The sequence below is a fragment of the Electrophorus electricus genome, chromosome 12, assembly GCF_041902795.1.
Source record: "Electrophorus electricus isolate QZ-2024a chromosome 12, ASM4190279v1, whole genome shotgun sequence".
Classification (NCBI taxonomy): Eukaryota; Metazoa; Chordata; class Actinopteri; order Gymnotiformes; family Gymnotidae; genus Electrophorus; species Electrophorus electricus.
The window spans coordinates 22,723,557-22,747,756 of record NC_137508.1 but is presented as its reverse complement, the minus strand read 5'-3'; the positions used below and the strand labels follow the sequence as shown (position 1 = coordinate 22,747,756).

At 41.6% G+C, this 24,200-nt stretch overlaps 2 protein-coding genes and 1 long non-coding RNA gene across 4 annotated transcripts; 1 reads left to right on the top strand and 2 right to left on the bottom strand.

Moving 5' to 3' along the window:
- Positions 1 to 5,808: 5,808 nt before the first annotated feature.
- Positions 5,809 to 9,803, bottom strand: slc30a10 (solute carrier family 30 member 10). Its single transcript, XM_027007055.3, has 4 exons — positions 9,187 to 9,803; positions 8,355 to 8,429; positions 7,922 to 8,161; positions 5,809 to 7,607 (listed from the first exon to the last, which is right to left on the bottom strand). The coding sequence occupies exons 1-4, from the start codon at positions 9,671 to 9,673 to the stop codon at positions 7,180 to 7,182; spliced, it is 1,230 nt and encodes a 409-aa protein (XP_026862856.2). The 5' UTR covers positions 9,674 to 9,803; the 3' UTR covers positions 5,809 to 7,179.
- Positions 9,804 to 10,004: 201 nt separating this feature from the next.
- LOC145660370 (uncharacterized) lies at positions 10,005 to 14,925 on the top strand. Its single transcript, XR_014126673.1, has 2 exons — positions 10,005 to 12,972; positions 13,045 to 14,925. It is a non-coding gene; the product is annotated as an uncharacterized LOC145660370 (long non-coding RNA).
- A 1,968-nt stretch (positions 14,926 to 16,893) lies between these two features.
- LOC113575512 (protein yippee-like 5) lies at positions 16,894 to 19,281 on the bottom strand. 2 transcript variants are annotated; one of them, XM_027007061.3, is made up of 3 exons: positions 19,151 to 19,281; positions 18,430 to 18,592; positions 16,894 to 18,063 (listed from the first exon to the last, which is right to left on the bottom strand). In XM_027007061.3, the coding sequence occupies exons 2-3, from the start codon at positions 18,568 to 18,570 to the stop codon at positions 17,839 to 17,841; spliced, it is 366 nt and encodes a 121-aa protein (XP_026862862.1). In that variant the 5' UTR covers positions 18,571 to 18,592; positions 19,151 to 19,281; the 3' UTR covers positions 16,894 to 17,838. The 2 variants fall into 2 exon arrangements, with proteins under 2 accessions (XP_026862862.1, XP_026862863.1); XM_027007062.3 differs by having other exon boundaries at positions 19,155 to 19,271.
- Between the last annotated feature and the right edge of the window lie 4,919 nt (positions 19,282 to 24,200).

The window sequence follows — 24,200 nt, the reverse complement described above, 5'->3', positions numbered from 1 at the left end:
TCTTCCTCATCTCATTAAGTAAAACTGGGCTTTTTGCAGATTTGCAGAAGAATAAATTTCCTGTGCTAGTTGATATAAGTAGCTCATAGCCTTCTCAAGGACTGTTTTTCCACATAAATGTAAAAACGGCAGAAAACGTAAATCTAGCCATCGTTAATAGGCTTTAATAACTTCTCCAGCTAATGAATGCAGCGGCCATGCGTTTGCTTGTCGCGGAAGCACACTGCTCCTGTCTCCACACCCCTCTGTGGAGGCCGTGGCTAGCAGGAGGGGGCGGGGCTTTGTACTGTCTTTTTTCTTAATCCTCCCTCTCTCCCTTTCTCCCATCCTCTCCCCGTCCCTGCCTCAGGTGAGACTCAGTCTCCCAGTGTTCCAGTCTCTTTGAGGTTAACCTCAGAGAGACAGCACACAGGAAGATTTTTTTTAGGGATACTCCCACGCACACAGACACGCGCGCACATGCCAATTAGTTAACGTCCCCTTTTTTCATGCATGTGACAATCCATTCTGAGTCTGTTGTGTGTGTGTGTGTGTGTATGTGTATGTGTGTGTGTTGTTGGTTCTGATTCATCTTACAGCAGGTAGAGGGAAGGCCTGCGGTCATCTTGACTCTGTGCGTAGTTCCTGTTACGCAAAGGGCAGAGCGCTGTCGGTGCCGGCCGACTTGAGTGGCTGGAGAGATGCCGTTTACGGGGTTCCAGGTGTGTCGTCGTCTCCTGCGCTGTAGCAGAGGACGGATCAGGCACCGTGATCAGTGATATCATCTCACACCTGTACACCATCGTCTTCTCTCCTGTTGTCTCCTTCTGTGCTCCTGCTGTCTCTTTCTCTTCTCTTGTCACATTCTCTCCTTTCTGTTTGCTGTGTCTCGCTGCTGTCACTGTGCTCAGGTATACTTCGTTGAGAGTCCGGTTCTTCTTTAGCACTCAGTCAGAGGTTAATGCTCTAATAAACATCTCGGCCTTTAAAGTCTCTTGTACCTGTGCTTTTTGCTTCTGTTCTTGTGGAACGCGGGATTGCATTTTTGTCTGTACTGTGTTATGGGCATGCCAGCCTTGGTGTTATCCACCATAAACACAACTGCGTGAATGAGTTCGGAAAACGCACCGACCGAGGAGATCCGATGGGATGAGACGTTTGAAGGTGATGGGGACAACTTCAACAAGCTTCCTGCACAGGGCAAATGTATCCCCTGGCTGCTGTGTGTGCAACCGCTGTGACCCTGGTGTATCTGCTGTCAACAACACTACCAGCAAACACACTCGCACCCTCATTGCCTTGGGAAAGAAATGTTTCTGCCAGCATCAGCTGTTTGGCATGGACAGATTGAAAAATAAACTGCTTCTTTAACTGCTTTCAAAGCCACTGTAGAAGCATTATTTCTACACACATCCGTGTGGGAGCTGCTACATGCATGTCCAGTCGAGGGCTTCCGGTCAGGCTCGGATCTGTTTGCTCATAACCTGCCTTACAGAACGTTTAAGGGCACGTTTAGTACAATCCAGTGCTGACACTGATTTGGGTTGGAGCTTTTCATTACATATGTGACTCTTGCTGGATTCTGGGTGTCTATGTACAGTACTGTGTCTTAGGTCACCATTAGATTTGTTTTAGCTATGCTATAATGAACATGTGTAATTATTTATCAGTCTCTTTATTAGAATACAACCGGAAAGTGTATGACCTTTATATATACGCCACAGCAGCAGTGATACTTGAGATGCTTGGCTACAAGAAGAACAGCATCAAGGAGCAGTGTCCTCCATGGAGAAGGTGGTTTGGAGGCCACGATAAAGGCCACACAGTAAGGAGTCAGCCAGCTATCAGAAATGCAGGAAGGTGTGACGAATGTACCTGAGAAACAAGCTGTCCATACCTGAGGCCTTGGAGACTGCCAAGCAAAGATTAACAGCTCTGGCTACCCACCTGAAGAGGTACACAAGAGAAGTATAAGCCATCAGAATAAACAGGATGTTCTCCCATGAGCCATCCACAATGTACTCTCAGTGGTAGGGTAATAGCATAAGGACAGACTCACCAAAGTTGGTGACTAAACAATGCTAGAAAAGGAGAAGGTATCACACAGAAACAATGTCTAGTGGTTGTTGAGCCTGAGAGCAGCAACCTCCCTGAACAGGATCCAGTAACCATCACACTGGCTGACGTCCAAAAAAGGGTTTCGGGTATAAAGAGCTGGACAGCTGATGTGGTTCACACTTGCTGGATGAAGATGCTAACTACAATCCATGAACACATGGCACTGCACACGAACCAGCTGCTAATGGATGGAACCCACCCTGAAAGGTTAATTGAAGGCAGGACAGTCCTGATCCAGAAGAACCCCCGGGGGCAGTTCCATCAAACTACTGGCCAATAACCTGCCTCTGTACAACGTGGAAGCTCCTGTCAAGCATCATGGCAGCTAAGATGAGTAGGACACAGAAAGGCAGTGGCAAGAACACCAGAGGAGCCAAGCGCCAGTTACTGCTGGATAAAACATTCACTGAAGACTGTAAAACCAGACAGACCAACCTGCGCACCACCTGGATTGACTACAAGAAAGCCTATGAAGGCCAGCTCTCTGAAAGAGGAAAAATCACTTTTTTCTTTTTTTGGGTTCTAGTTTTAATGACATGGCTTTCCTCTGCATTTTCATTGAGAATTCCTAATGAATATTGGCTAATGAAGCTGTGCGCTGCAATTCACCGTCTTTTGCTGCCATCTAGTGGACAGAGAGAAAACACCTCATTCATTCATATAAATTGTGCTTTTTGCAGGCAACCTTCCAATGAAGCAAGCCCAGAACTGACGATAGCAAAATCTATTTTTTCTTAGACTCTGTTTCGCTACCTCGCTAATAAAGAATCTTCTGATAGAGGTTTCACAGCAAACCTCCATCAAATGAGTGATCACATAGTGAAACTACTACCCCTGGTTATTTGGAGATTCAGGTGGGTTTGTTTTACACTGTTGAGAACAGAAGGAGTGTGCAATAGTGGCCAACCAATACTCTGTAGTTCTGGGACAAATTCAGTGGGTTTTTTTCCCAATAATAATAGTAATAAGAAAAAAAGAAAAAAACACATTTGCTCCTGTAGTTCACCTGATAGAGCAGGTAAAGCAAGGTGCAAGTAATACTAAAGTCATGGATTCCTTGAGCACATATACCATCATACTGATAAATGTAGGTATGCCACTCTGAATATGTAAATGTAGCTTTTATTATTATATCATATATTGCATCACCCTATGGTATCATCCATAAATCTAAAATAAAGTCTAAAATAAGCCAAAGGACATTACAATATGCTCGCCTTAAATACACGTCTAAAAATCAACAAGAAATTGTCTCATCTGTAAATCCATCATTTAAATCAATGAAATGAGCACAAACGGCTGTTGGCTGCTGAATGCTGAGGTATTCTCTGCTGATATTGGCGTAGTGTCCTCTGGAGATGGAGAAGGAAAGGTTTTTCCATTCCGTGCCTGCCAGGAGACTTAGAAGCCGCATGTGTTGTTGTAGTTCACCTTCTCTCTGGTTTTCACTGAGCCATTACAATGCCGGATTTATCAGCTGCCCTCTACATGAGGCATCACACATAACCTGCGTTCTTTATGCTGAGATGTGGGTTTTTTGTTCGGTTGGTGCAATTGTTCTTGTTCTAGTTTGTTGCATTGTGATTGTGTTTCCTATAATTTTCCTGTTATGTAAATAATAATAATAATTATTATTGTGCTCACAGAACCACTCCTGAGCCAGCATTATTTAGGCCTCACCCCAGCAGTGGTGTGAGTGGGTGTTATGAGTGCATCAGGAACTGCAGTGTCACTGCTGGGCTGAGAATGGATCTGCTGCTCAGACAAACCCAGAAAACAGCCGTGCTTTTCTAGTGGATTAAATCCACATTTGTGAAGAAATGTGTGTGCGGTTGTGTAAGTGTGTAATGGCTGGAAATGAGCCCCTCAATAAACCCAATGCACTGATTTCCAGAGTATTTCCTCTGCTAAATGAAGCACAATAATGGCCTCCTTCAGAATCATCTTAATGGGACTTACACACAGCAGTGGTCAGCAGGTGGGAGGGGCACATGGAGCAGGTGGTCAGCAGGTGGGAGGGGCATGATGAATGAGTGGAGGAGGAGCAAAACAAGCAGATAGGGGAGGGGGATGAAAAATGACCAATGGGAAAGAATATTGGCGCATAGTACAGCTTTCTAGCTGCTGTCTAACCAGTGGCAGTTAAGAGAAAAGATGAAGCATAGATGAAGCCCTCCACGTAGAACCGTCCTCCACGTAGGAGCGTCCTCCACATAGCACCATCCTCCACGTAGGACCATCCTCCATGGTCCAAACCAGCTGTGCTGCCGTCCCTGTGTGTGTTGAGGCTACACGTTTTGGTGGTGAGCTAAACCCTCTAATATGCCATGGAGACAGTCACTTTACATTTTTACGCAAAGGGTATGTGCTAATTACTCTCAAATTGGCCAAGATTCAATCCTATTCAATCATTATGAAGCAGAATTTGCAGCTGTGGGCCATGCCTTCTTCCATTGCACATGGTTCACAAACAAACACTAACTCAGAAATAGGCTTCCCTTGCCTCCTTATAATCAGTTATTTTTCCAGTACAATACTAAGGATCCTGGTGCAATCAGGCAATAGCATAAATGCATTTATTGTGCTGTGTTGAAAACTGTAAACGTGCAATAGAGAGAACACCAAGGTTGTCCCGGTGGTGATGCAGGCACTTGTCGTGTGACCCCTAAGATAGTGGAGGGGGCTCCAACAGACCCCTGGAATGACAACATCAGTCTCAGTCCAGAAGAGCACAATCCTTAGAACAGTGAAAATACTGCATTGCACTCTCAAACTCGCAGACCTCTAGTAGAACACACACACACACACACGCACGAATACACGCATACACGCACACACTCAAACACCCAGATCTCTGGTTGAAGATGTGAAAAAAGGATCTGACTGGAAGGATGACGTAGGACCGATCGTGACAGTCATATTTTCACTGCTAAGACAACAAGCTTCTCTTGCACACTCCTGTCCTTCAGATCAGGCTTGGACTGTAAAACCTGATCTTTAGTTCAGCATGTGAGTGAATAGTTCAGCATGTGAGGCGTGCATCTTACTTCTGGCTAGTGAACACTCACCCACCTTCACTACACCTTCACCCTGTGCATGCACTGCAACTCAGTTGCTGGGCACTCTAACTTTATGCTTTCATAATTGGGTTTATAAAGTGTGTCACAAATGACATTGCAGCTGTGATCAGCTTTTTTGCGATTTGATTCACTTCACTCGGTGCTGAGCGGCATACACCTGCACAGCAAAGGCCACCACTCACACTAAATTATTTAAATTAATGTTTTGAAATTAAACGAATGCTTAGTGAACAGTCAGAGTCATCAAAATGATATATATACCCTATTCAGGAAGTAGTGAATGTGACTTATTTTCTCCAGCTGAGAATCATACACTAAAGGGTGAGCCTAGTTGCTATAAAATGTGAGAACATTAATGTGTTACTGTGATGGAAACAATAAATGAGAAGATCTCTAACTGGCCTTGTATATCATAAATAATGGATGACTGTTTTGTAGCGAATTCTTACAAGCATAGCAGCACACTATGTGGCTTTAGCGATCAGGCGAATTTGATCTCTAAATCATCAGCTATAACAGACAATATCGATCTGAATTATTCCAACTTCTTATAGGCTTTAGCACACCAGGCCTTGAAGTTCAGGTCTTTAGATATGGTTAGAGTGCAGAAATAAGACAACGCACAACAGAGTTATTGGAGTCTATTGATTTTAAGGAAAAATATCACTAAACTTTTATTTGGAAATAACCACAGTGAATCATTAAAGTAACTCCAAGCATAAGGGTTTACTGTATTACAGGCACTAGTCTTTTTTCAGCTTCAAAATGCTCAAGACATTAGCTCTACTGGGAGCTAACTGCATTAAATTTGTTCAAACACATGCTGAAACAGCACTTAAATCAGAGATAAAAGCTCAACGTTTATCTCTTCACTGCCAGTGCCATGGTACTTCAGCTGCATCCGTCTGAAGCAGTGGAGATGTCTTCCCCCTCCGGTTTAAAAGTCCTGCCCGTTCCTGCAACCTGTGCTACTGGCAGCACTTTGGAACTCAACAAACTCCCAAGGCCCTCAAAAGCATCTCTAAATCCAGCGAGTCTGGTTAACACAGGATCTGCGGAAGGGGAAATATCTCACGCTTTGTCTTAATTTTAATCGTGAATCCTTTTGATCACTAAAACCTACGCCTTCTGTCACGCTGGCTCTGCCTTGTCTTGCAACAGGCGCAGAAACAACAGAAAGTGCATGTTGATGTTTCCATTACATTCTCATGTCACAAACCGCTTTGCGAAATCTCCAGATTACAGTGAATGTACTGTCAAACAGAAATCGGTGTTTACATGTAAAATTGGTCTTAGATTAAATAAGACTGAAAGTTACCCTAAAAGGTTTCTAATACAATTTGAACTTCTGATACAATTTAAACTTTAAAAAAATAAATAGTATTAAATGGAAGTAGGCATTGCCCAAGAAGCCTTGAACCTACCAGAAAACCTCTCATTCTCGTGTTTCCTGTAGTAATTGGGGTAGCACTAGCTAGGCAGTGACAACTCAAAAATCCAGAAAAATGTTGACACAAGATGATGACACAAGATGATAATCCCAAACCTAGTAATATGGTAGTAATCCTTCACTGAGGCTTAAAATGGTGTTTTGACCAAAGTCCTCTCTGCTGGGCTTCAGAAAGTTTGGTACAGTAATAATTTCTAATAAATACACAGCACCTTTGGTCTAAATGATACACATCTGTATCTCCCGCTTTGTCAGCACTGCTTACAAGCACCAAGGCCATCTGGGTCCTGGAGGGGCAGATTGAAATTTCTTAAAGACTAACCACAAAGTCCATGGACCTTCACAGTAAAAGTTAATAAATACAGCAGTTGTGGAGGGCCTACTCTCCCTGAGGTGCATGGTGGGTAATCTTTGGGCTAGCTTCTCAGAGACACATCAGCCATATTCCTTGGCTAAAAGCTGAAAAGAATCAGAGGGGATTCTTCTTGCTGAATCGGCTTTAGTCAAGGAACAAGCCGTGTTCTGGTCTGAGAAAACCTAATCCTCCTGGGCTTAAAACATTGTGATTTGGCAGTTTTTGTCTTCTGTCCCTCTGTATCCTCCCAACAGGTTCTGCATGCCCTCCATGTTGACAGCGACCTCAGTGGAGGGGCAGGACAGCTTTACATTACGGCCCGTTTCTTTCGGGTCACCTGGACAGCAAGAGTTTTTCAGGCAGTCGGCGGACACGCAAGGGGTGCTGCAGAGGTTCCCCTCCTGGTCGGCCTGGCCGAACTCCATCTGGACGGTGACGCTGTGGACTCGGGCCTTGTGGAACACCTCGCGGATCTGGGCGTGGAGGGTCCTGGTGCTGCTGGTGAAGTCCTGGAGCTCGGCGCTGACGTTGACGTGCAAGGTGGCGATGTTGCGGTCCTTGGCTAGCTCCCACACGTGGAGCTCATGGATACTGATCACCCCGGGCAACTGACACACGTCGTCCACTATGGGAATAAAGGAAAGAAGAGGAGCGAGAGAGAGAGAGAGAGAGAGAGAGAGAGAGAGATGAAAAGGCAACCCAGGGTAGGGGCACAAAAGAAATCGAGACAGAGCAAGAGAGAGAGAGTGTGAGAGAGAAGGGGTAGAATGAAGCTAATATGAGTAGTATAAGTAAGAGTTTTTCATGAACACGAAAAGGGTGTTTTGTAGTTAAAAGTGTGACTTTACTCGCCTCCCCTGTACCCACAAGCCCTTACAAAACAGAAAACAATGTCCTTCTAATAGGACAAGGTGTTAAAATGTATGCACTCCTGCTGACCTATTCTGGTAAGGGGCAAGTCAGGGGGGCTCATCTGCAGTAGTATACTCGTGGTCTCTTTCACCAGAGGGGCCGCGGAAGACATGATGATGGCGACCATGATCAGCGTCAGTGCGGGGTCCACGTAGCACTGCCAGTTACAGGGGGCATCTGGGCCCAAGGGCCACACATAAAACAGGGTGGAGGTCACCACCACCACCACCGAGCCCAGTGCATCATTCAGCACGTGGAGCAAAACTCCTGAAACCAATATGAAAAAGGAACATAAGGTGTGGGTGACATCTCCAGAAGCAGGCCAATAACCTGACACGTGATACAGTCTGAAGACAGCGGAGAACGAGGCTATCAGATTGTTCGAGGCTTGAACGCAGTTTCATTCATTCATTCATTCATTCATGCATGCATTCGTGCATTCTAGCTGCTAGGCGCTTACCTCTTATGTTGAGCGGTTGGCCTTCCTGCTGATTCTTTTCTTTTGATTGAGAATCAGCCGGCTGGGCTCGAACGCCTGCGGGTGCATAGAACACGAGTGCTGAGCGCGCTTGCCGCTAGCAGCGCGCGTCGCCAGTTTTAAGAACCCTTTACTGCGGAGGACCATACGAACAAGTGGAGATTATGGTCAAAATGCATTCTTTATACGCCGTTGTCTGTTATTTGACTGCACAGTTCTATCTCTCGCATAAAGTACTTACAGGTGCAATAGAATTTGAGTCGCATTGATTACACTACCTCTAAAATGCCTTACATGTAACCTAATGTGTTATTCATACGTTCTTTCAATACATTTTCAAAAATATACACATAGGCTACACTTTAAAATGTAAACTGTGCTGCCCGTATTTCATTTTCTTGGCCTTCTGAGGGGTTTTTTTTTTTGTCTCTTTAAACAGCTGAGCGTTCAAAATATTTTATCAGTGGATAAGGCTGTCCCCAACCTTATGAAATTGGCCTGCATGTTACATAAAGTCTATAAACGAGCGGTTCAGTTTTTACGTCTGGTCCTAAGTTCTGAAGCTATCCTAATTTAGCACTCTCTGGATGCGAGATCAATTTCTACATCGAATTGAGTCTTAAGTGGGAAAAATAAAAAGCTGACTCACTGTTCACTCCAAAAGTGAAAACAAAAATTGGAAAAGCACCACCGATCCGAGCAAACCCTAAAAACTCTACGTTGTTTAGCATTTTAAAGAAAACGACTTCTCCACAGTTAACTCAGCCACGCGTTTTGGACTGAAAATACGGGAACCGTTGCAAAATAAGAGCACCTGCTTCCCCGTTCACGACGCCTTTTCCATCGCTTCCATCCCTCTCAGAAGTCTCTCCCTTTTTCCCGCGACACCACCGGCAATCCTGAAAGATTAAAAGTCCAATGACGTTGACCGCCAGACCGAGGGCTCCGACGGTCAGCACCAAAAGCGGGTCGTCGATGGGCTCCGGTTCACCGAGTCTTCTAAGCGACTCCACGGAGACGGAGAAGCAGAGGGCGGCCAGGAACACTGCGTTGGCCAGTGCGCCGACGACCTCGGCCCGCACGTATCCGTAAGTGGAGCGACCCGAACCTGCGCGGCGAGAGATGCGGGACGATGCCAGGCCGACACAAAGCGACATGATGTCCGAGAGCATGTTAAAGGCGTCCGACACGAGTGCGATGGAGTTGCCCACGTATCCTGCCACTATCTCTGCGAGGAAAAAGATCACGGTGATTACCAGCATAAAAATAAGGCGACATGTTTTACCGCTATAGCGACCCATTTCTGTCCCTTGCGTGTGTGCTTCTGCTTAATCTTCAGAGTGCTGTTTCGCTGGTAGAAGCAGTACGATCCGTATTCATTTACTCACTCCGTTAGAAAGCTCAGGCGCACTCCCTCCTCGTTTCGCTGCCTCATTGCCCCTCCTCTGTTCATATATTTATTAATCTCCACTACGTTCAGCTGTCGCAGGTAGAAACCTGCGGCCCATGGTAGCTGCAACCTGCAAAATTGTTGGTAATTTACTGGTTTATTATTATTATTATTATTATTATTATTATTATTATTAATATTATTATTATTATTGACCGCCTTCGGAGGCTTCATTCTGGGCCAGTTCTCGAGTCTTGGTCTTCCGCTGTTATATAAAATGAAGGTATGGAGATATAAATTATGACTTATAGGTCTATTTTAAATATTTTTCCATATAGGTCAAATTTAGGGCATTTTCCTGACTGGTGTACAACTGCACAGTGCTATATAGTTTTTTTAAAAAGAGGGTCACATGGGTTTAATGTCTTAACTCATTCCTTTTTTAAAAGTGAGCAGTGTTCAAGTACCTGCTGTGTGGCTTCATCATAACATGTTTATAATTACTGGCTGAATACTGTTAACGTGGTATTGATTCAATCTCACACGCTAAAGAGCCAGAAGAAGGACGAATTGTGCAGTGCTATTCTGGCTTCAGCACTACTATGACAGCATGGCCTAAGAACAACAGTGTCTGCTGGGATCCTGATCTGTTCTGCTGTTCTCAATTATGATTCCTTGGAATAGCCATAATCAATAATAATCTTATAAGCATAAGAGTTGTATTCACACTGAATTATTGTTGTTTCCACTGGGGTGTTTGATTATAATATATCTTTATATCTTTACCAAACATTTCATCACGCCTTACGGACCTTAAGGAAACAGAAATCTGAACTTCACTTCCTCGTTCATATAATCTGACGGGAGCCTGGAGTAAGTTTACCAGACAGATGATACCCCTGCACGGACCCTTTTACAGAGGGGTCTCACCAGCCAGTCTCATCCTGCATAAGCAGAGAAGTGTTGAGTCTGCATTATCTTATGAACTAGCAGGAATTTACACCAGCGAGGTTTTATGAGAAATTATGAATGGCTGAGATTATTGCAAGTGTCATATTTCACGGTTGTGAAACCTGCTAACACTGAATCAAGCACGATGTCTCTCAGCATCTCTTTGTATTAATTTTGGTGAGGTCACATTCACTGAATTGTCAATTGTCTTGCTGGCAGAAATCATCCATTAACATTTTACTTGTACAGAACTACCCAAGTCCATGTGATAATCATAAGAACTTAGAACTTGTGATATCAGCAAGGACGGCGCATTTGGTGAGGAGATACCCTATGGCCAGAAGGGTACATCCTCATGTGCTTGGATTTCAGGCTGCCCGACCATCACCCGGAGCTTCAAGCTCTCCCAAAAGGCCAGCATGCCCTGGCTTTTCAGTATACACAAACATACTCCGCACAAGCATACGACTCAGTTTAGCAACTCAAGAGATTTTTATCATTTATTTTCCTACAAACTGCTGAAACGTGATATTGAAGATAGCCTTTCAGTGACCTGCAAGACCAGTCCAGCTTGTAACATGGCCTTGCTTGAACTGAAATCTTCTCCTTTTCCCATATGTACCTTTTTCACATTTTTCTGGAGGTCTTCAGAGGCCATGGAGGCTAGAAAAGTGTTACATGTAAGAAGCACAAATATAATCAGGCCTCTTCTCACTGAGTCACACAGCAGGTTTACTGAGAGCGTTTTGAATCGCATTTGATTGTGATTGAAAACAAGTTTGATTTCTAGTTAGGCTATGACAATATACAACGCCTCTTGTGTGATTGGCCAGATGTGAGTTCCATGGCCAAATTCAATATGAGAGTATACCCAAAGTCAGGACAATATTTTTTCACTAAGTCATTGTGAAAAGTTTGGATATGTGTTGGATGTTGTTGAAAAATTCAGAAATGTTTAGGTCACGTCAAGCTGATTGTGCTCACATGATTGTATTCACATCGACTCCACACAGAATATAAGAATTAAGTAATATGCACAAAGATTATGTAAAGAAGTTTATCTTGAAATGTACTGGAATGGCAGTGGCTAGTTATTAAGTGCCTTGCCTCTCTTTTGCAGGCACACACACAGACCCACACATATCCAAACAGACACACACAGAGTATCGTGTGTCAATATGATAAAAAGGTGTGTGTGTGTGGAAGTTACAAAGCCCAGGTTGAAATACTGATTTCCCTCCAATTGCTATTACATGCCTTCAGGTCTTTCTGAGATAGGAAACAATTAATTATAAACTGGACTGGACTGGACCTAAGAAAACAGTAAACCTATCTTTCCACTGGTCATGAGTCAGATATTGTGGGCTTGTCAGTCATGCATCTGGTCACATGGCTTTGCCATGACATCACAAATAGGAAGTCATGTGAGCTAGTTCCATCTGACCAGTGTATGAAAGAAAACTTGCCTAGACCACTGTAGGCCTTCACAATTACACACCATTTAGTACCATCTAGTACCATTTCAGGACATGTATCAGTATTACAAAGAAAAAAACTAAACTCACATTAAACATTAAATTTTTTTTCCTTTTGACTGTGATATACTATCAATGTGCAATGCTAATATTAGACATTTATATGTGATCTGGAAAGTCACGTGAGAAAACACTTGTTTTTTAAAACGTGTGAGGTTGAGAACCTGAGTGGTGGAGCCAGGAAAACAACCTTGCAGGAACAAAAGAACTGATCTTTGGCTTCAGGAGACTGACAAACAATTGTCACCATCCCATCAGCATCAATGGTGAGAGGACAGAGGCATTTCAGGGCAGACATTCTTTAGAATCAACATCAGCCAAGACCCATGGTCCATTAACACCACAGTGAGATCCCAGAAAGGTCTTCAGAGCCTAAAGTTCCTGAGGAGCCCACAACAGCTGATGGTCAGCTTCTACAGCATCATATAACTATCATTACATATTACATTACAACAGGGTACTCTGTCTGCACCTCTGAGAACAGGAAAGCCCTCTAGTGCATCATTAAAGGGGGTCACTGGCCCACAGCTTCCAACAGTGGAAGGCCTCTACAGAACCTGCTGTATTCCCATACTGGAAGGTTTCTACAGAACCTGCTGTATTCCCACACTGGAAGGTTTCTACAGAACCTACTGTATTCCAACACTGGAAGGTTTCTACAGAACCCACTCTATTCCAACACTGGAAGTTCTCTACAGAACACACTGTATTCCAACACTGGAAGGTTTCTACAGAACCCACTGTATTCCAACACTGGAATGTCTCTAAAGAACACACTGTATTCCAACACTGGAAGGTCTCTACAGAACACACTGTATTCGCAATGCCATGGAAACTTTGGCCACAGCAACTTCAGTGGTGAGTCGTTCTGAACTACTAGACAGAAGGGATGTGATCATCACACTGTAGGGATTTCCTCATACAAACAGAATGTGTAGAAGGTCAGTGTCATCATTTATTATTCGTAAGCTACATTTAGCTTCTTAAAGTAGCTCTGCATGCACATCCACATGCTATGTCAGAAGAAGAAGACCATGTGGAATGAGATGATATAATTCACAACTTTACAATTGAAGTATACAGACTGAATCTAAAGTGCTGGACGTCAGATTCAACATAAAGGGTATTTACAATTCTATTGGAAGACCCATGCAGAGACTTTGTCAAGCCTGTAAGGCAGATCAAGGTTGTGATTCACTTGGGCAGTCCTGGGCTTTCTGCTTTTTGGCCTTGAGAAATGTAGCTGCTATGGCATATATCTGGGGCCATCATCTTGCTTCAAGGTTAAAGCGCATATGGTGGGTGCCGAAGCCTTTTAGTTAGATTTGAGTTTAGTTTAGTTTCAGTAGACTTCAGAATTCATCCTGTTGCTGTAGCTGACAGGTTATCAGTGAAGACCAGTGAGCCAGTTCCGTTGGCAGCCATATGTGTTCAGACCATTGTGCTTCACATGTGGGGTAGTCAGCTTTGGATCATGTACAGTTATTTTACTAGTTCACACATATCATCCCTTAATTTTTATCTTACCTATCTTAAAGACTTTGTCCCAGAACTCTGTGAGCATACATATTAATGTACCTCTTTAGGAAGATGTTGTGTGCATCTAGCAGAGGTTTTGTGTACTTCTCTTTTATGGGAGACTTTGACAACTATTATTACATACTGGCATGCTTTCCTGATCAGGGCTGGGTTTCCCAAAAGTACTGTAGCACAGAGGTCATGGATAAATGGTACAGTATCACACTGAATACTGTATCCCTCTCTCATTTAAGATGATCTCAGTACTATGATGCTTTTGGGAAAGGGGGCCCTGTTTGAAAAGAGGCTGTTCTTCCTGACTGAGGTTCTTCCTGACTGAGGTTCTTCCTGACTGAAGATACTGTTCAGTCATAGTTAAGCAGGTTGTTTGCTTCAGCTACGATTACCAGCCTATGCATTCTTACTGCTGAGCTATGTACCCAACAGCTGACACGCCTTGGGTTTGTGCTGTGTCTATGACTGATTTATTCAGATTTTTTTCAGCTGCATAATGGCCTGCTCTATTGGGACTCTCTTCTATGGGGCTTTTGTTCAATGTCCCTTTTATGTCGAAGCACAACAGCAACAACCTCCAGATACAAATCAGAATGACCTCCAGAATATTATTTAAGATGGCTCTTTAAGCACATGTGGTCAAGAAGCAACAACCAGTGGCACATCTTTCCCCTGTGAAATAAGAGAGAAATTGACTAATAAATACTGGAGTTCATTGTTTCACTGTACTGGAGCCCAGAGGCAAAACAACAAAAATGTATGTATCATACTCTGCTTTGGTCAGAAACATTATGTCACGGAATGCTCCTCCCCCCACAAGTCACGTGGTACGGCCCACCACGTGCAGGGGGATTCACATGTGTTTGTAACCTACACACAGGTTTTTGTAACCTACACACACCTGCGCAGGGTTTACTGTTTGTCTATTTAAACCCCTGTCAGTGTGTGCACCGGTGTTGGTCATTGGCGCTACGTCTGTTTAATTCTGACCGTTTCCATTCCAGCATTTGTTCAAGGTCATGAAGTTTCTGAATAGTTGTATTTTTTAAATGTTATTTTAATTATAAGGCTTCACATACTTTTTTTCATTAAGTACCTTCACTGATTAAACCATGTGTTCAATAAATACCAGTGGTACTATAAATATTTAATGCTTATTTATCATTAATAAGACTCGATTTGGTGACATTTTAGAAGGAATTTATACAGAACTCCAAATAATTACGGATTACGGATTCCTCTGCTAGCTCCAGGAGGACAAAAACTGGGTCATGACTTGGGCTCGATTTCTCAGCACATGAATGATGCACAAACCCAAAGCAGCACATCGACCATGACTGATACTTGCATCTATAGCTAAACTATACCATCACCTTGGTGGTTCCAGCTACATCCAAGCTAAGGAGGCAACCCAACCTGACCCAACAGCTCAATGCAAGACCTACTCCCAGTACGTATGAACTCGCACACAGGCACACGCACACACACACACACACACGCTGTCACAATGACTCAGCTCGTTACTGGGACACGTACCAGTAACCAAAACAAACCATTCACAAGTCTCTGGAGAAGAAATCTGATCAGACAAACTACTGTCAAGCTCTCATTTCAACTGATCATAGGAGTGGTATTAATTAATTAACTACTAATTAACAGAGTGCTATTAGCACCCAAAGTCATAATCACATATCATCAGTTTTTTTTATGCAATATATGACTTGACTACTTGGTGGGAAACACACCTTGGCAAATAATTGTTGTCAAGGCAATGAACAGCCTAATCCATGGAGGCTGCTAGACACGCACGGCATAAAGATGGCACTGGTATCTGTTTGTGTGATTCTCTTGCCCAGGGCAAATGCCATTGCAAGCTGCTGTGCTTTAGAGTGGTCTTTCGGTAGCTTTGATAAATGTTGCATTGTGGGAAAATCCTGCTCTGGACCAGAGTCCCACTATGAAAGTGTGCCATTCTACTGCCTACATGTTTTGGTACAGTCCAGATTTCTACTGCCTGGATGTTTTGGTACAATACAAACTTTTGCTCCTGAAGTGTGTGTGTGTGTCTTTTGAACAATCTGATGCAGAAGCACCTGAGTAAGAAGGAATTACCTGAACGCAGCTGCTCACCTGAGCACTCACATGCTATTTATAAACGGACAACAACACGCAACACCATAATGTCTTCACTTACATTACTGGCATGGTAATTATAGAAAAAATACAGTACAATTGACTAGTGTAATGTACCTAACCAGGCTCATGAAAAGCCCGATAGCCTTATGAGGTAGGGGTGATAACTACTACTGTGCAACGTATATATTTACAGTTTTATTACAGTGTGACATCTTACCTTGAAACATATTACCCTATCTTGACTGACAACTATGGTCAAGTTAATAAGTAAGTTCCCTCTCTCACACACACAAATGCAGATGTGTCTTATGAAATTACACAGTGAAGTTTGCCTTTTACAAAGTTCAACTGGTTATAACAGCTTTAATACACCCCAGTTGTACTGGATGCAATGTGCACAAAAGGGCTCATAATAAGATAACGCTGAACTCACTCACAGTGTCTCGATAGCATGGCAGTCATTATGAACAAAATTGGCTGACTGTGTTATTTGCAGATCTGCGGGCAACATAGCAGAACTGAAAGAGTTACTTTCTTTTCACCAAGACCAAGACAATAACTCATATCTGTGGGTGAGCAATGCAGTTCTTTTCAATACTATTTAACTATGGTATTATGTATGAACATAAAAATATGTAGTAATGCTCTGATTACATGCTTGGGTTCTGGGTTTCTCCTACGCACATCAAGCCTGGTCAATAATTCAGAAGGGCTCTCTGTGCAAAAGATCTTTTGGTTTAGTCCAAGACCAGGGTTGAGCTTTCTTCCACCCAACAGCAGACATAGCCTCAACAATTAGATCGCAGTATTACTGAAAACCAAAATATTTTGTTTTGTGGCCACCTAGTGGACAAAGAAAACTCTTACACTTAATTCTTTGTTGGTTAAGGGGAAGTTAAAAATCATAAGACAGTTTAACCTTAACACTAATCCTATACAAGAAAACATTTGTTAAATAAACAGCCAGAATCATAAGTAAGATTTTTATATATATTTCTGTTTATTTCCAAGTAACACAAACAGTTTGCATTTCTCAATTATATGCAATAAAATGTAAATTCAAATTAACATTCTGTCATAAAACTAAGATAAAATTTATGGAAACATTAATGTTAATAAACCTATATAATTCAAATATAAAACAAAGTAATGGATTTCACAATCCATGTGTTATTGAAGCAATTCACTTTAAAATTGACGCTGATGCAGAACCACCAAAACATTCTGACAAAAGGCAACTGAAAAAAAGTCGAACCATAGAGGATTCTAAATACAAAACATGTAGCCATAGCAATAAAGCTTAGACTAGGAGAGCTGTTCCTGGATCAGCTTTGGGTGGCGTGAGTGCAGCAAAAACAAGCAGATGCTCCTGTACTGCAATTCAGACAGGAATCAAACAGAACAGAGTACAGAACAGGGACAGCAACCTGCAATGGACACCAGGTCCGGAATCACATCTGCAAGCGTATGTGGTCTATCTGGATGTAGGCGTGCTTAAGTGAAGGCCTGGGGGTTTTTCACAGTCAGAGCGATTCACCTTAGGGAACCCCGGGAGCTAGCTGGCTAACAGGACCACATTCATGGAGAAACTCCAGCCCAGAAGCAGGTTGCCTGACACTGTCCTCCTGCACAAGGGACAAGCCTGGATCACAGAGATGGCAAAAGCCTGTGGTGTGGCCCAGGGCTATAGAAGTCACTAGGTTAATACTGCATTGTGTGTGTGTGTGTGTGTGTGTGTGTGTGTGTGTGTGTGTGTGTGTGTGTGTGTGTGTGTGTGTGTGTGTGTGTGTGCGTGTGTGCACGCTCTCAGGATAACATCTCTGAGGCACCTTCTTATGTTCTGATGGCTCTGATGTTCACCGCAGGACAAAGACGATGACAGCTCATACCGAAGATCAGGCAAAGAGACATCAAGCATACGTCAGTACACATCTGACGGCGCATGCTCCTCAAAGCCCTCTCTCTCTCTCACCAGGGCTCTCTCCAGGATGATTCGGCCTTCCTTGTACCGCTGGCTGTCCTTAGTGGCAAACTCGTAGATCCAGCCCAGCATGCTGCTGCAGTTCTTGCAGCTGACGTCCCGGACCATGTGTCGCCCGGTCAGCATCACACGGTCCTGCACGTCGCTGTACTGCAGATTGACCACCTGATGTGCACACACACAAGCATACACCCACACGCACATGCACGTGTACACACAAGTACATCCACATTCGAACCAGAGTAGCAGAGGAGACTCAGCGGATGAATGGTGACCTTAGATGTACAGTAAACAGTGACACAGGACTGGATTTAGACTAATAAAGACAGTTGTTTGTGAGTCTGAGAAATGGAACAAAAAAAAAAAGAGAGAAATGGAGCCAGAAGCCGGAGCCTCGAAGCTCAGTTTGATTGGTGTGTTTGTATATGGATTTTGGTGACAGGTGCATGTTTTGCTATTCGAAATGCCTGAATCATTCACTGATGCTGTGTGCGTACATGTGTGCCTGTGCTTGCAGGAACGGCCATGTACCTTGTTGAACAGGAAGGACCTGCCAGTAGCTCCTGTGAAACGTGTGGAAATAAGCTCCGAGCGGTTGGTTAGGATGGTGTCGCAGCTGGCGCAGGAGAACAGCCGCGTACCTCCGATGTGGTCCAGAAAGATGCGGCCCATGGCGAGACCAAGATGTTTAGACCTGCAGGAAACATCACATGCACCAGTGGACATTTACAACCACGTACAGACTTAAGATGACCTTTGTCTTCTTTGTAACTCACGTCCTTCTTATATCAAATGTATGTAATATATTGCAAAGTACTACCTGACTAAACAGAATATACTGTAATACAATTTATTTAACATTTATTGTGGCAGCACAAGATCTGGTTAGAACTGGCATTTGTACGTAATAGTATTCCTAAACTGGGTTAGATTTAGGTGTAAAGGGATTTGTTTATATTTGTTTCCTTTTACAATGTTATTATATGACCTGGATGTTAGTATTGCATGTAAGACATGTGAACATTATATCTGGGAGTTGTTTGTTTTGATCTCTATGGAAGCTTTCTGGCTCTAACACTGCTAAAGTCGCAGAACGCATGGTCACTGAGGACAAGTTGACGGCACGTACGCAATAGTTAATTTCACAACTGTCGGGTTCGTGTATAAAGTGGCTTAATTCCCCATGTTACACTGAAGCACAACATTATGGAGACAGTTAGCCGAGGTCAGTCAAAAGACAGTGAAGTCTTACCTGCCTTTGGTGTTTTCCTAATGCAAGCGTTATTTCTTGTTAGTTAGTGTAATGTCATTGTACTGTGAATTTTATGTGCTCGTAACAGTTCCGACGTCACGGGTTAATGGCGTCTGATAACTTGCCCGCTTTGGTTGGTCCTCCACACAATGTCAACATCCGGTCGAGCAGTGACGTGGACACGCTCCTCCCACTATATAATCTCGTTAATCTTCTTAATGAACCCAGATTTGTCATAAGAAATGTAAGGGTATGTATATATATATATATATATATATATATATATATATATATATATATATATATATATATATATATATATATATATATATATAGATAGATAGATAGATAGATAGATAGATAGATAGATAGATAGATAGATAGATATAAGACTCCAAGTGAGTACAATTTTGAATATCTATCTATCTATCTATCTATCTATCTATCTATCTATCTATCTATCTATCTATCTATCTATCTAATATATATATATATATATATATATATATATATATATATATATATATATATATATATATATATATATATATATCTTTTTTTTTACATACCCTTATATTTCTTTATATTACATACCCTTATATTTATTTATTTTATTTTTTTATTTATTTAATTTATTTATTGCTTGTTGGTGGGAGTGGGGTAAGACATAGTATAGTTTTGAGTTGAATGTTTAGTTCATTATTTATTTATGGAGGACCATGCACATTGATTAGTGTAAGAACAGTGCCATTGTGACCCAGGCACAATGGATATTCAGCATATAAGCAAAACTAATGTTATAACACAGCACACAAGTAATAATCTTATACTATTATAATATGAATTATTATTAATAATAAAGGCCATAATAAATGATGACAACTTACATGCAGGCAAGCAGACATGCAAACTAAATAAAGACTAAAAGTGCAGTCATCTGTGAAATAAGAGTGGTATATAGAAGCGTTAGACAGATAAATAGTGTTAGCCAGAAGCACTATGTCTGTATGAATTTAAAAAAAAACAAAAACAAAAAAAACCGGTGTGATGATAGCCAGCGTAACTCTGAGATCTCCATAATATAAATATTAATGCTACCAAAATGAAAGAGCTCTGCACTGTGTTGACTTTAAGACTCCTTATCTCAGGTTTTATCTGCTGAGGACCAGTTTTATGCCATGACCCCACCTGAGGGTTTGAATTTCAGAGCTGTTATTTATACGTAAGACAGAGGCCAGTGCCTGTGGTGAAAGCAAAACAACAGGGATAGTTGGACACTAATTATTAAAAAGTTGCAGAAAAATATTCATAATGACATATTTCATGAATTCCACATGGTCAAAGACTACAAAGGCTTTCCTAAAGGAAATTGCCTTTTTACAAGCAGTAAAACAATCCCAAACTGAACTCAGTACTCATCTACTTTAATGCCTCCTACAGAGAGAGATGTCTCATCCGCTTCCATGTCCCTGAGCAGGATTTGTGGAGACATGACAGGCGGGGGCAGGTTCTTCCAAAAAAAACAAACAAAAAAAAAATAACCAAGGAACCCCCAGAACAAAACAAAATAAATATTTATACTGAAAACTCAAACAGAGATCAAAGTTTAGCAGTCAGAAGACCCAACTGACCTACATCATATTTACACAGCTGAATAAGCTGTGCTGTTGGTGTGTCAGGAATATCATTCACATACACAGGACTTGTCTGGAGCTTTCCATGACAAATGCCATCAGTGTACAAACAAGTAGATCGGTCCTGTGGAGGGAGTCAACAGACCTATGCATACATAAGATACAGCGCAACGCAATACACATGCGTACTGAGACACTCATTTTTTGGAGCTGACGTAACTAGATGTAGTTTTTGACAAATGATTATGACAAGAGGACAGGGTAAGGCATGAAATCATAGAGTGTGACGCGGTGTTAGAGAGCTAGTGCATCTGTTGTGATAGTGCTTGTATTATTTGTGTGTGTGTGTGTGTGTGTGTGGGAAGAAAATGTCCATCACATAATGGAAAAAATGAACAGTTTGATGTTGTGGGGACATTTGTCAACATTTATCATTCGGTTTGCTTGGGTTAAACCTTAGGGTTACGGTTATGTGTCGGCATACTGTTATTTAGCTATAGTAATTGCAAATGCTCTATAATGATAGTAATACAAAACTCTTTGTGTGTGTGTGTGTGTGTGTGTGAGAGAGAGAGAGAGAGAGAGAGAGAAGGAGAGAGAACAGAGACATATGTTAGTGTTGTGTTAATCAGAGTTTACAATCAGTTTGCTTTATACACAATGTAGGAATTTCACTGCATTGTGGTTTGAATCCATTGTTTGAATTAACTGCATTAAGAGGGCTTATGTGTGACCCACTTAAGGTCTGAATCTGCTCATGCAACCCAGCTGGGTGTTCTTAGACGGCGGAAATGTCCGGGCGGACTGCGTGCCGAGACCACTCCAGTGCCATGTCCCACAGAGCAGCCAAACAAAAATGTACTTGTGACACCTGTGACACCTGTAAGAAAAGCACATATTTGAAAGAGGAAAACAAAATCAGAATTCATACCGGATAAGACTACAATTTTTAGTTTACATGTTACACCAAGGATGCAGACAGATCAGATGGAAGCAGACTTGGTGCATTCCGAAATCAAAACCAGTAACCCAAGCCTCAATTACTTTAATTCATAAATTGATCTTATTTCTCCCATTTGGTATAATGCCTCTGCTGATTAGGCTTATAGTATACCAGACTACTAATATTATTTTGGTCTATTATAATGGCTATGTTTTCTTATTGCTACATACTAAAATGTGTTAAATAGTAAATATATTAATGTGATTTATATTGAATATATTGAATATTATTAGATTATCTTGTTAGATAGATAGATAGATAGATAGATAGATAGATAGATAGATAGATAGATAGATAGATAGATAGATAGATAGATAGATAGATAGATAGATAGATAAAAATGAATGTGCATTGTGCAAAATATTAATGATATTCCCCATACACATAGTGTGGAAATAGGTGGTTTGTGTGCACGCCTGTGTGTGTGTGTGTGTGTGTGTGTGTGTGTGTGTGTGTGGGTGGGTGTTTGTGTGTGCGTGCATGCAAGTGTGTGTGACTAGTTACATAACTGTTCTTATGTCATACCAAATCATTGAGGAGTGGCTTTATAAACACGCTTCTTAAACTGAAGTTTTCAGTGTCTGAATTCTCTGCGATTCCTCCTCTGACTGATCACTGCTTTATGTAAGTACATGGTTTTTTATAGACTCTTAGAATTACTTTTTGTATTTTATCTTTCTTTTAATAAAATAATTTAACATAAGAAACAGAAAATATAGATTTACAGTATTAAAAAGACAATCCAACTACATATAATTTTAAAGAGGTTTTTTTTTGTTTTTTTTTAAGTAACTGATTAACAAAATGATCCAGGCAAATATACATATACATGTAAGTGAATGCAAATTATGGACATTCTTCATTTATCATTTTCTATGATTGTAACCAAAATCATAGTTTTAGTTCTAGCTACAATCACATTGGAGATTGGGATCAGTGGAGTTGTCCATCATTTTAGTTTAGCAATTTAGTCCTCATGTAAAATTCCTGCTTAGTACAACATATAAATTTTAAATAGGAGGTAATTATCGCACTTTACATATATTACCAAATACTGTAAAGGAAACACTTTGTATCTTTATATTCATATATTTATAATTTGTCTTTATAAAAGACAAATTACAAAAAGCAATACATTATAAAAACAACTGTTATGTCATTAAACATTTTCTAGTTTTTTCTTTGGTTCTTTCAACATAACAGGAACATGTAACTCTAAAAAATCATGACAGATTGACCATCTTGCATCAATACATAATATTTCAATATTACTATTTTGTTTTAAAAACCATTGGTGCCAAAGAAAAGCGGCAAACTGCAATTGTCATGTAACATGAAGGAACTTTCTTTTCATAAGTTATGGTGTAAGAAAAACAGTTTTAGAACTCTGACCTGTGTTGCACCTTGAGCCCTAGATTTTCAGGTTAAAACTGTTGTTTTCACCTCTCTTTAACGTTTTGTGGGATAATTGATAAGTAAATAAAGTTCAAGTTTCAAGTTGGGTATATTGGTCACATACAGTGTCATACACAATGTAACTCGCAGTGAAATAGTTTGAGAGTGCTCTGTCCAAACATAGGAAAAAAAACAGGGGTGCATAGGGATATATATATATATATATATATATATATATATATATATATATATATATATATATATATATATATATATAAAATATATTACAATGTATGTACAATATATGTATAATATGTTTAGATACATAATGTACAATGTATATATGGATATTTATATATATATGTATGTACACAATGTACAATTCCAGCTTACAATTGACATATTTACAGTTACATGGTGGTGGTGGTCCCCACAGTTTATCAGTTTCCCTGATTCAGGGCCCGAATGGCCTGTGGGAAGAAGCTCCTCTTCAGTCTCTGTCTTGGTCTTCAGGGAGCGAAAGCGCTTCCCTGACCTCAACAGAGAGAAGAGTCTATTGTTAGGATGGGTGGGGTCCTTCACAATCCTCCTGGCCTTGGTCTGGCACCGCTTGTAATAGATGGTCTGCAGGTCAGGAAGTTCCGTATGAGTGATGTGCTCTGCTGAACGCACCACCCTTTGGAGTGCTTGTCTGTTCTGCTTAGTGCTGTTCCCAAACCAGACTGTGATGTTTCCCGTGAGGATGCTCTCAGTAGTGCAGGTGTAGAAGTTCCGCAGTACCTTGGAGGGCAGTCTGAAGTCTCTTAGGCGTCTGAGGTGGTAAAGATGCTGACAAGCCTTCTTTGCCATGGAGTTGGTGTGGCGGGACCAGGACAGGTCCTGCAAGATGTGAACACCAAGGTACCTGAAACTATCTACTCTCTCCACCATGGTTCCACTGATCCTCACAGGTTGGTAGTGCCGCTCCTGCTTCTTGCTACAATCCATGATCAGCTCCTTTGTCTTGCTGATGTTTAGA

Bases quoted from the DNA above. Each gene is read 5' to 3' on its own strand.
- LOC113575512 (XM_027007061.3), bottom strand. From the start codon at position 18,570: ATGGGCCGCATCTTTCTGGACCACATCGGAGGTACGCGGCTGTTCTCC. The intron at 18,064-18,429 runs GTACATGGCCGT...TGTGCACATCAG, and splicing joins GGTCCTTCCTGTTCAACAAG to GTGGTCAATCTGCAGTACAG.
- slc30a10 (XM_027007055.3), bottom strand. From the start codon at position 9,673: ATGGGTCGCTATAGCGGTAAAACATGTCGCCTTATTTTTATGCTGGTA. The intron at 8,162-8,354 runs GTAAGCGCCTAG...TATTGGTTTCAG, and splicing joins CCAACCGCTCAACATAAGAG to GAGTTTTGCTCCACGTGCTG. The intron at 7,608-7,921 runs GTCAGCAGGAGT...TTATTCCCATAG, and splicing joins CTTGCCCCTTACCAGAATAG to TGGACGACGTGTGTCAGTTG.